Here is a 12417-nt window from a genome sequence, read left to right as displayed (position 1 = left end):
AATGTGGTCCTAGACCCCACCCCTCCAGCCAGAGGAGGCCCTGTAGTCACATCTAGACCAAACCTGCCCTATTCTTTCCCTCCGTTGTGTATAAATACAAAGATGAGTTTGACTTTGCATAAGTCTCAATGTCTTAGGGGTCACTTTTCATCGCTAAATGTATCTTTGCTCTCTCATGAGCCTATTAGGGCTGTTTCATGCATGCTGCTGCTGCTGCTGCTAAGTCGCTTCAGTCGTGTCCGACTCTGTGAGACCCCATAGACTTCCCACCAGGCTTCCCCGTCCCTGGGATTCTCCAGGCAAGAACACTGGAGTGGGTTGCCATTTCCTTCTCCAATGCATGAAAGTGAAAAGTGAAAGTGAATTTGCTCAGTCGTGTCCGACTCTTAGCGACCCCGTGGACCGCCGCTCACCAGGCTCCCCTGTCCATGGGATTTTCCAGGCAAGAGTACTGGAGTGGGGTGCCATTGCCTTCTCCAGTTTCATGCATAAGTCTTTCAAAATCTTGTGGGAATCTTTTCAGGAAGAGTTTTCTGTCTCCCAGGACAGACAACTGTACACATTTCTTTCTTTTTTCTTTTTGGTGTGCCACACGACATGTGGAATCTTAGTCCCCTGGCTAGGGATCAAACCTGCACCCCCTGCAGAGGAAGGGTCGAGTCTTAACCATTGGACCACCAGGGAAGACCTGACGTTTATTTCTTAAATTGAGGTTCATGTGCATTTGCTTATGGGTAGACCTTGTGTGCCTCTGGACAAGGCCTGACGGGGCAGGACCAACATCTGTCTCATGGTTCTCATTTCTGCCCTTGGTGACCAAATCTCACAGGACCTCCCCCAGCTTTGGTTTTGAGGTTTTGCTGAACAAACCTACTGCATGTGCTGTGCCAAGTTCCTTCGGTCGTGTCCGACTCTGACCCCATGGACTGTAGCCCGCCAGGCTCCTTTGTCCATGGGATTCTCTAGGCAAGAATAATGGAGTGGCTTGCCATGCCCTCCTTCAGGGGACCTTCCCAATCCAGGGATCAAACCAGCATGTCGTATGTCTCCTGCATTGGCAGGCGAGTTCTTTACCACTAGCGCCACCTGGGAAGCCCCTAAAAACCCTTCTAGCTGCGTCCTTTATAAATCAGGCTCCCATGTTTTCCCCAATCCTGGGCTTTGCCTTTCTAGATCGAGGGATCTGGTTTTCATCTGTCCCCTTGGGGCTCCCTCCAGAGGTTGCTGGTCTCTGGTGCTTCTGTATGCACAGTGACTGCTTTTTTTGGGTGAACAGGCTTGTTCAGGACATTTCAGGATCTAGCAAGCCACATTTCATGAAGGTGGAAACTGGTTTTTTTTTGCCGTTTCTGTCCCCTCTGGACAACATACCTCTTCAGATACTTGGCAACAATCCGCAGTGCGTGGACTGCCCAGATGTCGCTGATGGGGTTGCTGCCCTGGTAGGCTGGCCGAGTGATGGGGCTTGAAGGGCAGGGGCTTCGCATGTGATACGGGAGGGCAGTGTAGGACTCCAGGGCGTGGCTAGCAAGGAATAGTCAAAATACATAGTTGAAAGCATCCTCTTTTTCCTTCCTTCCATTCAGATCACAAACTGCCTCAGAATGCTTGGTTCTCACTCCCCCGTGGATATGCCTTTGTAGTGCTGATAATCACAAGGCCTCTCACTAATCTGTCTCTTGTCCATGACAGTCATCACTTATTTTAGAAATTAACACAGTGACAGAGGATGAGATGGTTGGATGATATCATCAGCTCAATGGACATGGGTCTGAGCAAACTCCAGGAGACGGTGAAAGACAGGAAGTCTGGCATGCTGCAGTCCATGGTGGTAACAAAGACTTAGACATGACTGGGTGGCTGCACAACAACGCAGTGAAGTTGACATTAACAGCACTACTGTGTTTTTGACCAGAATGTGTTAGGATTACATATGGTTCCTTTCTAGTACCAATACATCTTTATGATGTTGAATTTTTAAACATTTGTGTTAAGAAAACCATTAAATCTGAAAAATGACTTCCTTCTAAAGTATATTTACCATTTTATACCCTGCCTTGATCAGATACTGTATTATCCATCCAAAGAGCGTCATAATAGTTATACTAGCCTCCTATAAGAGTGTAGAGCAGTGGGTCAGCTCCCAGGTGTGAATTCTGGCACCAGGCTATCCCAGTGCGGGCCTGGGGCCAGGAGAGTCACCATCCTCCTTGTGATTCTAAGATGAGGATAGCTCATAGTATGTCTTTCTTCGTGGTGCTGATGTGAAAATTGACGCATGTAAATTACTTAGCATATCGTACCAGCACTTTGTAAAGTTTACCATTCACCGTTATTGTTAATGCTTGGCCTGAAAAAAAAAATCTACTTTTTTTTCCTATAGGCCCTAAATTCAGGGTTGGCTATTTTAAGAACAAAGTATCAGTTTTCTTTACCTACTGGCCCACCATGAATTCTAGCTAATCAAGTGCAGAAGATGGGAATAAACATAATCATCCAGATGAGTGACTCATTGGGAACACAGTATAACAGGAACTCCTATGTGTGTGAGTTACACTTCTCAGTCTTAGAATGGAGACTTTACTCTCCTCTACATGTGACAGGCAGATAACATCTTTTGAAACAAAGTATTAGAACTTCAAAAAGAATTAGTTGGTAGACAAAAGCTATGGGTTTGTGGTTCTAAATAGGAAATGTGGGCAAAGCAGTAAGGAGGTATCCATGGGGCGGAGGGGTGGTAACAAGCCTGCCAAGGTGGAGAGTTGAACCTCTGCCCATTGTGTATCTGGATTCTGGGCCCAAGACTGGATCTGTCTTTCTGAGGTAGATTCACTGAACTGAGCTCACAGAAGTGTTAGTCGCTCAGTCATGTCCAGCTCTTTGTGACCCCATGGACTGTAGCGTGCCAGGCTCCTCCATCCATGGGATTTTCCAGACATGAATACTGGAGTGGGTTGCCATTTCCTTCTCCAGGGGATCTTCCCGACCCAGGGATCAAACCCAGGTCTCCTGCCTGCAGGCAGACTCTTCACCACCTGAGCTACCAGGGAAGCTGTGTAAAACTTAGAAGTCTGATTACTGATTTCCAACAAGAAATAGAACCTCTGCCCATGACTGTCCAGTGCTGTGGGTTCCCCCAGCTGAACTGGGTGTCCACTGTGGTCAGCATGGTAAAGAAAGTCATTTCCTTGGTGCAGAGTATTCCTATTAGCCTCTTTACACTGGAGACGGTATTTTTGCTATGACATATCTGCTCATTTTTTAAAATAACCTGTCAGGGCTTACTTTATCTCTGGAAAGAAACTGCTTCACTTTAAATTCCATATGCCACTAATAAAATGTATTTTGAAAGAAAAAGAAAAGAGAAAATAGAACCTCTGAGGAGGGCAGACATCTGAGTCTTCTAGATGGCATCTGTTCTCCCTGTTGTCAAAGCTGTGGATGCTAACTTATGATCACAAGGCCCATGGAGCCCTAACCAGGGTCACTGCTTCTAAGGTTGAATATATGGGTGTGTCCATCTTCAGCACAGGCCACTGGGCCTCAGGGGCAGACTTCTCCTTTGACCACGTGTGCTCTCCGGTGGTCAGTCCTTGGAAGGGCCGCTGCCATCACTGTCTTTTGTTCTGAGTTCACTCCCCTCCCCTCTGATTGACAGCAAAGTCTCTGGGTCTGTGGGTCATTCACTTACAGGTGACTGCTTTGGTCTGTTATATTAATATATTTACTATGCAGTTCCCAGCTAGGGAGGGTAATCTCATTTTCCTTATTTCCAAGTTATTAGAGGACAACTCTCCAAAACACTGACAACATCGACCAGGATGGAGTTGGACACAAGTTTTCTCCCATTTCTTGGCAGGCAGTGTAATGCAGTGAGAAAGCAGTCCATGGACTGGGATAGACCTGGACATGAACCCTAACTCTGCTGCCCCCTGCTCATGTGAATTTTACTCAGCAGGTGTTAACTGAGTACCTATGACGTGACAGCCCCTTTGCTAAGGGACAGGGATGCAGAAGTCCATAAGATGGTCCTGTCCTCACCAGGCTCACAGTGCAGTGAGAGACAGCACGCAGAGAGGGGCATCTCCAAAGCAACGCACAGCCCCCCAGTGGGGAGGAGCAAAGCACAGAGTGGTTCTTGAGGAGGCAGGGCAGGCAGCAAAGGCTCCATCAAGGGCAGGATGCCCCAGTGGAAATGAAGAAAGACTTCTCCAAGCAGATAAAGAGCTGAGCACTGGGGACAGTCCAGGGCCAAAGAAACTTGGCTTTAGACAGGAGGTGTGGAAATGCAATGAGAGACTGATAAGGTAGAGGGGCGTGTGTGTGTATGTGTGCAGTGGTCATATTGCATTCTGGAAGCTTCTTGAGGCCAGTATGGAGGACAGATGGAAGGAGTATGGGATGTGAGCAGGAAAACTGATGATGAGGCTGCTGCCCTGGGTCCAGGCTTGAACTGACGTGGGACCATGAGGCTTGAGAGCAGGGAGCAGATGGGAGAGATTCAAGCAGATGAGAGTGAGCTCTGTGGCTAGGTGTAGGCATGAGACAAGGGATAAGCTCATACTATGTCCTGCTGCTCACTAGGGTAAGGAACCCAGGAGGAGGAGCTGTGAAGGGTAAGGGGGTGGTGGTGAGAGAATGGTCAGATTTCATCAACTCCCAGATGCCATGCATTATAAGATGCACCATTTTTAAAAAGTACCACTGAAGAAGAAAACCATACTGCATGCCACAGATATACAGATATGCCCTGATTTCAGAGATGTTAAAATGGGGGGAAAATGTACATGTGTAAACGGATGGTAGTCTTTTGGGGCCAGCTGAATGTGAAGTGCCCGTGGGTCCCTGTGATGCCGCTGGAACAGAGTGCCCAGAACTTGAGCAGAAACATGGATGTGGGAGCCATTGGCACATGGCAGCTAAAGCCAGAACACGGGCTGTGGCTCTGGGCAAGTTGCTAAATGTCTCCAGTTCAGTTTTCTTTTCCGCCTGGCACAGAGCTGTGGGGAAGTGATGACGTGTAAGTGCTGACAGTGAGCCTGTCCAGCTCAGGAAGTGGACACTCCTGTCCCTGCTCTTTTCCTCTGGCTGCAGCCCGGGCACCCTGGGTTGGTGCAGCAGAGGCGGTGCCGTGGGCCTGAGATGCTGCGTACTTGTCTCTCTGATCCCGTGGTTGCAGCTGTGGCTGGTCCGGTCCAGCAGCTTTGTGACTCACCCAGGACCTCACCTCCTCTTTACAGCTTCAGCCTTGTCATCCAGGCAAGGGGATGATGACAGCCAAAGCCAGGGTGGTTGTGGAGCACAATCAGTGAGAGCTTAGCAAGTGCTTTCAGCAGTCAAGTGCTGCGCATTGACCCGAGTCCCCGAAAGAGCCCCTTCAGGGGCCCTGGGTACCTACCAGAGCACATCGAAGCCACTGTTGGCGACCACCCGCCCAGGCATGTGAAGGGTGTGCAGAGGATCAATCAGGCCCAGTGTGGGTTTGATGGCTCGTGAAGCAATGCCTAAGACAGGGATTTGCAACATAGGCCATAGGTATGGACACGATTTTTTAAAAAATCAAATAACTTTAGGGTAAGAAATTATTCTAAAAAAAAAATCAAAATATGAGATAAGATTCATTCTCATTTAGGGAGGCAGCAAGGAGCAGCGGAAAAAGATCTGGAGTCAGAAACCTGGGAATTTCAGGGCAGCTGGAGCTCCCTGCAGTTTACAAAAGCCACTAGGCCATCTGGTCCTAGCTCCAGGTTGTAGCTATAGTGGAGTATTTATACCACTCAAACACTACAACTCAGGGCTTATTTATTCATAAAACTCCAAAGAACTGGCTTACCACCACACTGCTTGTTTGGGTCCTGGCTCTGTGACTTACTGCATGACACTGGTACATGTCTGTACCTCTCTGAGTTCTCTCTCTGAGAGTTCTCTGTAAGCTCAGACTCTGGTGACACAGGGCCTCCATCCCTCCCAGAGATGTTGTAAGGACCACATTAGATAACATGATGGGGAAGTCTTTAAAAAAAAAGTAAGGGAGAATTTAAGTGTTGCTTACTATAATTTAAAAAGAGAAGTTACCATAAATGTGCGGTTCATTGCTAATTTCTTCTGCTACAAAGCCCTGGAAGAAGGATGCTGAACCATCTCAAGGAGAGGGACATTTCTCCCAGATTAGCTGAGAGTTGGAGAAGATGATGGGATACAGATGACAAAGAAGGTAGATGGCAGAAGAGTGGGTACTTAGGAATGGGGCTGGAGACATGAACTGGGAAGAAGCACGAGGGAACTTTCTGGAGCAGTGGGAATATCTATATTTTGATTAGGGTGGTGGGTACATGTGTGTATATATTTGTCAAAACTCATCAAACCAGATTCTTAAAATTATACATTTTATTATTAAAAAATCACATCTCAAAGAAAATGAGTTAGAATGTAAAAAAGCTGGGAAAGGAAATAACCATTTGTCATTGATATACAGTCACTAACTTGGGCAGAAAAATGGCCCTGGTTCATGGCATTTCAATCTGCTTTCGTAGGTAATTCTCAAAAGCAAGATTATTAGACTGCTTCATACTCTTATATGTATATGGGAAAAGAAAGAACATGTGTCTATGTGCATACTCTTTCTTTAATTCTGTAACTCTTTGAATTTTAAATATTAGGATTAAAGAAAAAGGAGTGGAATTGAAAGCTAAGAGAATTAAAAAACATTTATAGAGGAAGTTCTTACCAGTTTTTACTTTCAAGTGTTCGTAGTCAAAAATGGCAACTCCAGTAGTTTCGCTCCCTGTGCCTGAGGTAGTTGGAACTTGAACAACAAAAAAATTAATTTTAATAGAGGATCTAAATAAAGGTCAGTAGAGATACTTAATTCAGCCTCAGGAGATAAGGAGCAAAGTTAGAGAAGAAAGCTTTGTTGCTCTTGTCTACTCGCTTGATGCGTGTATCTGTGTTAACATGTATGTATGCTTAATGTGGATGGCTTCCCAGGTGGTGCTAGTGGTAAAGAATCCACCTGCCAATGCAGGAGACGTGGGTTTGATCCCTGGGTTGGGAAGATGCCCTGGAGGAAGACACGGCAACCCACTCCCAACCTATGGCAACCCAAGTATTCTTGCCTGGCGAATCCCATGGACAGAGGAGCCTGGTGGGCTATGGTCTATAGGGTCACAGAGTCAGATACCACTGAAGCAATTTAGCACACACATGCTTGATGTGTATGACTGTATCTGCATTAACATGTGAGGAACAGGTCTGATCCCTGTGCTGGCATTAGCTTTCTGGCACCTGTCTTTAATGTGTGTGTGCTGGCATTAATTACTCATGCATGAATACTCAGTATACATGAGGTACATGGCTACATTAACATGCATGTAAACCTAATGCATGTGCACTTGATATGTATGCATGATGCTTGTATCTGTGTCAGCATGTATGTCTGATGTCCATATGGTGCTAACATGTATGTATGCCCCGCATGTATGTACCACATCCACATTTGTATTATGCACATGTGTGTTTAATGTGTTCATGTGGTATCTGTTTCTGTATTAACAGGGAGGCACTCTGGGAGCCCTGGGCTCCCCCAGGGCCAGAGTTTAAGCAGCTGCAGCTTGGAATTCAAAAGCAGGCCTCTTGCCATCTCTGGGAAGAAAGCTCATATTTGCCATCTCTAAAAGACATCTTTATTCCGCCTTGGCAGCAAGCACAGTGACACCCTGCCTTTGCTGGGCTCTGCGGTTTTGCAGTTCAGTCAAGTTTCTAAACTTTACTAATCACCCCTCTGTGTGATGCTGACACAGTTTCACCACAGGGTTCCAATCTCCAGACATCAATTATGCTGCGCCCCACTGATCCCTAGTTCATGTCAAAGCCGTTCATCTGCCGTCAACTCACTCCCGTCCCAGCACAATGGGGATGGGGGAGGAGTGGGGAAGATAGAGGACAAGACATTAAGCTGAAATTTTCCAGTTAGGGCATTTGAGCTGTAAGGCTTTAAACAGTGATGTGTTAACAGCGATAAAATGGAGGAAAGAAAAGACCAAAAGATCCCCAGGTCTGTGTGGACCAGACGAGGGAGCCTGATTTGGGTTTGCCTGTCTGTGTCCTGTGTTGCCACCGAGCAGATGTTGTCCAGCATGACAAGGCCATACTGACCACATGTCCCGGGGCAGACAAAGCCCCAGGTCAGCTGAGGAGCCATCATGTGGAAGAAAGGGTTGAGTCAACACCAGAGAAATGACAGGAAACATTCCCCTTAAACTCCCAGATGCCAAAGTGGGACAAAACAGAGAAGGGCTCAGACCAGAGAGGGGTCTGAGCATCTATAAACACTGACCTTCCTTCTCCAAAAAGTGACTTCATAGCTGAGCTCTGCAGACCCCTACCATTGGCCCAAACTGCCTCTGTCTGTGCAGTAATGAAGATCAGAATTTTAAACATGAATGAATTTTGAATCTATTTTGATCTCCAAACTAGGTATTGTATTAAAATGAAGAAATCAGAAAACTTTGGAAACATACACCCCAAAATTACTGACTTGTATCTTTCCTAACGGGGCTTCCCAGGTGGCTCAATGGCAAAGAAATCTGCCTGCCAATGCAGGAGATGCGAGTTCGATCCCTGGATTGGGAAGATCCCCTGGAGAAGGAAATGATGACCCACTTCAGTGTTCTTGCCTGGGAGAATGCCATGGACAGAGGTGTCTGGAAGAGTATGGTACAGGGGTCACAAAAGAGTCAGACACAATTTAGCACCTAAACACCACGACCAACGTCTTTCCTAAAGCCTTTTGTCAATTGCGAAATAAAACAGACAGTGTTTACCTGCGATCAAAGGTTTCAGAGGCACAGTCACAGGCTTTCCCTTCCCAATGGGGGCATTGACGTAGTCTAGGAAGTCAGAGTCAGGGCTGGATGAATACAGATTAGCGGCTTTACAGGTGTCTATGGTGGAACCGCCACCCACGGCCAGGAAGGCATCGAAAGCTCCCTTTTTGGCAAATTCAATGGCTTCCATGAAGCTTGGAGAAGGGAAAATGAATGCCATTATGTCAGGACTTCCAGAAATAAATTGCCATGCCATTAAATAGGGCTTCTCTGATGGCTCAGACAGAAGAGAATGCACCTGCAATGCAGGAGATATGGATCTGATCCCTGGGTCGGGAAGATCCCCTGGAGAAGGAAATGGCAACCCACTCCAGTACTCTTGCCTGGAGAATCCCATGGACAGAGGAGCCTGGAGGGCTATACAGTCAGGTCTGGGGCAAATTTTAATCAACACTGATATGTATTGGCTTCCGCTTAAAGTAAATTTAACAAACAATAAAAGAATACCTTGTATCAGTTGGTTCCACTCTCACATGATCATAAACCTTAAAGTTTATGCCATTCTTCACTAGTGAATCCATCACTGTCTGTACAGGAGGGAGGTGGGAGAGGTTCTTGTCTGTCATCAAACAAACATTTTTAGCACCCATGTTTTGTAGGTCCTACAATAACAAAAATAACTTGTAAGTTAAGTTTGTACAAGAAATGTAATAGACACATCTCACAAAATTAACATTAAGTCCAAAATAAAGGACTCCCATCCATGGACTAACCAGGCCTGACCCTGCTTAGTTTCTGAGATCAGATGAGATTAAAGCAAAGGATCAGCAGTTGTTAATATGTGCTTGTTGTAAAATATATATAACATTTCTGGTAGAAGACTATAGAAATCCTAAATACTTGCCATGCCCACTTCCTTGGTAACTCCTGCTCCATATCTAATAGTTGAAACAGCCATCTGAGGAAAAATACAAGGTTTAGGTGACAGGTGTTTGGAAAGTTGGTTATTTCATTTCTAAAGCCCTGGAACACTTCCTCATTGTCTAGATAATAAAGTATATATGCCCCAGCATGGCCTTCTAAGTCACCCCAACTGGCCTCACACACATCACACTTTTTTAAGCAAACATTCCTTCCAGATACACTAGAATTATGTATTTTTTCCCAAACATTTCATAATCTTCATTTGTTTCCTCAGCTTAACATGCCTGCCCCTTCTTGTCTCCACACCTAAATGATTCTTCAGTATCTTATTTTCCAATGTTAATGTTGTCTTTGTGTATTTTTCATGCCTTCATCCACTCATCCAATCATTCATCTCTCCAACCCCCATTGCATGCATTTATCTATCCCTCTGTCTATTCATCCTTTTATCCAACCAACACTGCTAAGTGTCTGCTATGTTCCAGGCATGTCCTAGGCTCTGGTAGTACAGCTATGAAAAAGACAAACATGGCTTCATAGTTTACAGCCGAGAGAAGAGCTTTTATACTGATGGATGATAGGTTACTTTTGGCCTGAAGATATGCTTTGTTTGATCCATATTATGTTTAGATTTCTTTTCTTTCTTTGGTTTGGATAGTAACTCTTATTATCCAATTAAAGGAAAAAAACAAAACAATGTGACCATCTGGATTTCTGTCTCTCTTGAATAATCAGGCAGCGTGTATGCACGCTAAGGTGCTTCAGTCATGTTCGACTCTTTGAAACCCCATAGACTGTGCACCAGGCTTCTCTGACCATGGGATTCTCTAGGGAAGAATACTGGAGTGGGTTGACATGCCTGGCTCCAGGGGATCTTCCCTACCCAGGGATCGAACCTACGTCTTTTATGTCACCTGCGTTGTCAGGTGGATTCTTTACCACTAGCACCACCTGGGAAGACCTCAGTCAGGCAGTACTGGCTACAATCCAGTGTGGCAGCAACCAAGTGGGGCTACGGGCAGATTGCACCCTTCAGATGGGCCTGTGCTCTCAGCCAACTCAGCCCCATCCTCCCAGTCTGTGCCTGGAATGATTAATTGTCAGACCTCTGATCACATTTTAATTTATGATCCTTGAACTAGGAGGAGACAGAGATTTAACATATAATTATGTAACCACAATGTGATTAAAAAAAACCATCGGAATTAAGTGTTCCTTTATTCCTGCTTCAAAGATTACTTGAACCTCTTTGGGGGTTGTTATAGCTACAAAACTAAAGAAGATTCATCATACAACATATAAGATGGAGTCTGTAGAAATGGGAATCTGTCCTGTTTTAATGGGTGTAGAGAAGACAGTATTCTAGGCATCACTTGTGTTACCAGAATATTTATACTCCATTATCCTGACAAAATACTTTGCTAAATAGGTGCTGATCAAACAATAAAGTTAGGGAACATCAATTAATAACAGAGTTCAAATGAGATAGTAATGCATTAGGGAAATACTCTGGTTGTATTTTTCCAGGTCATTCCTAAAAGAATGAATGAATAGGGACTTCCCTGGTGGTCCAGTGTCTAAGAGTGCTCTCCCAATGCAGTGGGCCTGGCTTCAGTCCCACATGTCAAAACTAAGAGTTTGCATGCTATGACTAAAAAAAGATCCCACTTGCTGCAATAAAGATCCTCCATGTGCAACAAAGATCTGGCAGCCAAATATTATACATACAGAAATAAATATTTCAAAAAAAGAATGAATAATTAGATCTACCTCAAAGGCATAATCTGTTGTTTTCCCAGAAGGTGAAAGTCCAGGAGCTAGAAGTGCAAAAGTTAGCATCAGAGTAGGCCTTAGAAACAGAGCAAAGATATTGTTATTTGATAGTAAATTGGGATTTCAGCAGTGAATGTAAATATTTCCTTTGAAGCCTTACTTAAAATACACTTCTCAGTTTCATTGTTGCCTACTTAATTCAAATTAAACTCTGCATTTTAAGAGAATGTAATGCTAACTTGATGCAGACTGTGAAAATAAAGTTATTTAAAATATTTTCTCCATTGAAATTAAAATATACTTTTGAAAACATAATGAGTAACAATCTGCTATAAAAAAATCCTCTAGATGCTATGGAGTTGATTATTATTAGAGAACAACTATTAGTAAATTCATTCATTACAGTCCTGCTTATACTTCTTTAATAACTGTGATTATTTAAATAAAACTTCTCTCTATGAAGGGTGCTTATTACACTAAGATATTTTTCAAGCTTATGCCTATGAACTATTAAGTTTTCTCTGGGAAATTTAATAAAAATTTTTATAAATGGATATTTCTTTGCAAGGTGCCAGGTTTAGTTGTGGCAAAAAAAATTTTTTTTTGTCTTATTGGAACAACAAGAAGTCTCTACTTCGTGGATTTTATCTTTGTTTTCATCTACTTATTGTTATCAGTCTCGACCAGTCATAAGATTGAAAAAAAGTCTACGGAACAATTTTCACTACCATTTTTTTTTTATGAGACAAAGAGACCACAACTGGATAACAATCTACCTTTGGTAGACGGCAAGGGTATCCTTAATCATATTTCAGATTTCTTTGATACTGATAGGGTTTAAAGAAATTGTCTATTACTCCGGTAACTAAAATTTAGGAAAAGACATAAACTGGAT

The 12417-nt window shown here is 44.2% G+C and overlaps 1 protein-coding gene across 1 annotated transcript in view; it reads right to left on the bottom strand.

Annotated features, from left to right (window-relative positions):
• Nucleotides 1-12417, bottom strand: part of ADHFE1 (alcohol dehydrogenase iron containing 1) — a 33117-nt gene that overhangs the window by 16746 nt on the left and 3954 nt on the right. Inside the window, exons 3-9 of the mRNA XM_052651805.1 lie at nucleotides 11520-11566; nucleotides 9730-9783; nucleotides 9333-9487; nucleotides 8823-9019; nucleotides 6728-6805; nucleotides 5399-5504; nucleotides 1372-1524 (exon numbers count right to left, since the gene is read on the bottom strand). Of these exons, the coding sequence (XP_052507765.1) occupies nucleotides 1372-1524; nucleotides 5399-5504; nucleotides 6728-6805; nucleotides 8823-9019; nucleotides 9333-9487; nucleotides 9730-9783; nucleotides 11520-11566 (790 nt within the window). The remainder of the gene's footprint in view (nucleotides 1-1371; nucleotides 1525-5398; nucleotides 5505-6727; nucleotides 6806-8822; nucleotides 9020-9332; nucleotides 9488-9729; nucleotides 9784-11519; nucleotides 11567-12417) is intronic.

This window comes from Budorcas taxicolor, chromosome 14, assembly GCF_023091745.1.
Source record: "Budorcas taxicolor isolate Tak-1 chromosome 14, Takin1.1, whole genome shotgun sequence".
Taxonomy (NCBI): Eukaryota; Metazoa; Chordata; class Mammalia; order Artiodactyla; family Bovidae; genus Budorcas; species Budorcas taxicolor.
This window is presented reverse-complemented; position numbering and strand designations above follow the sequence as displayed.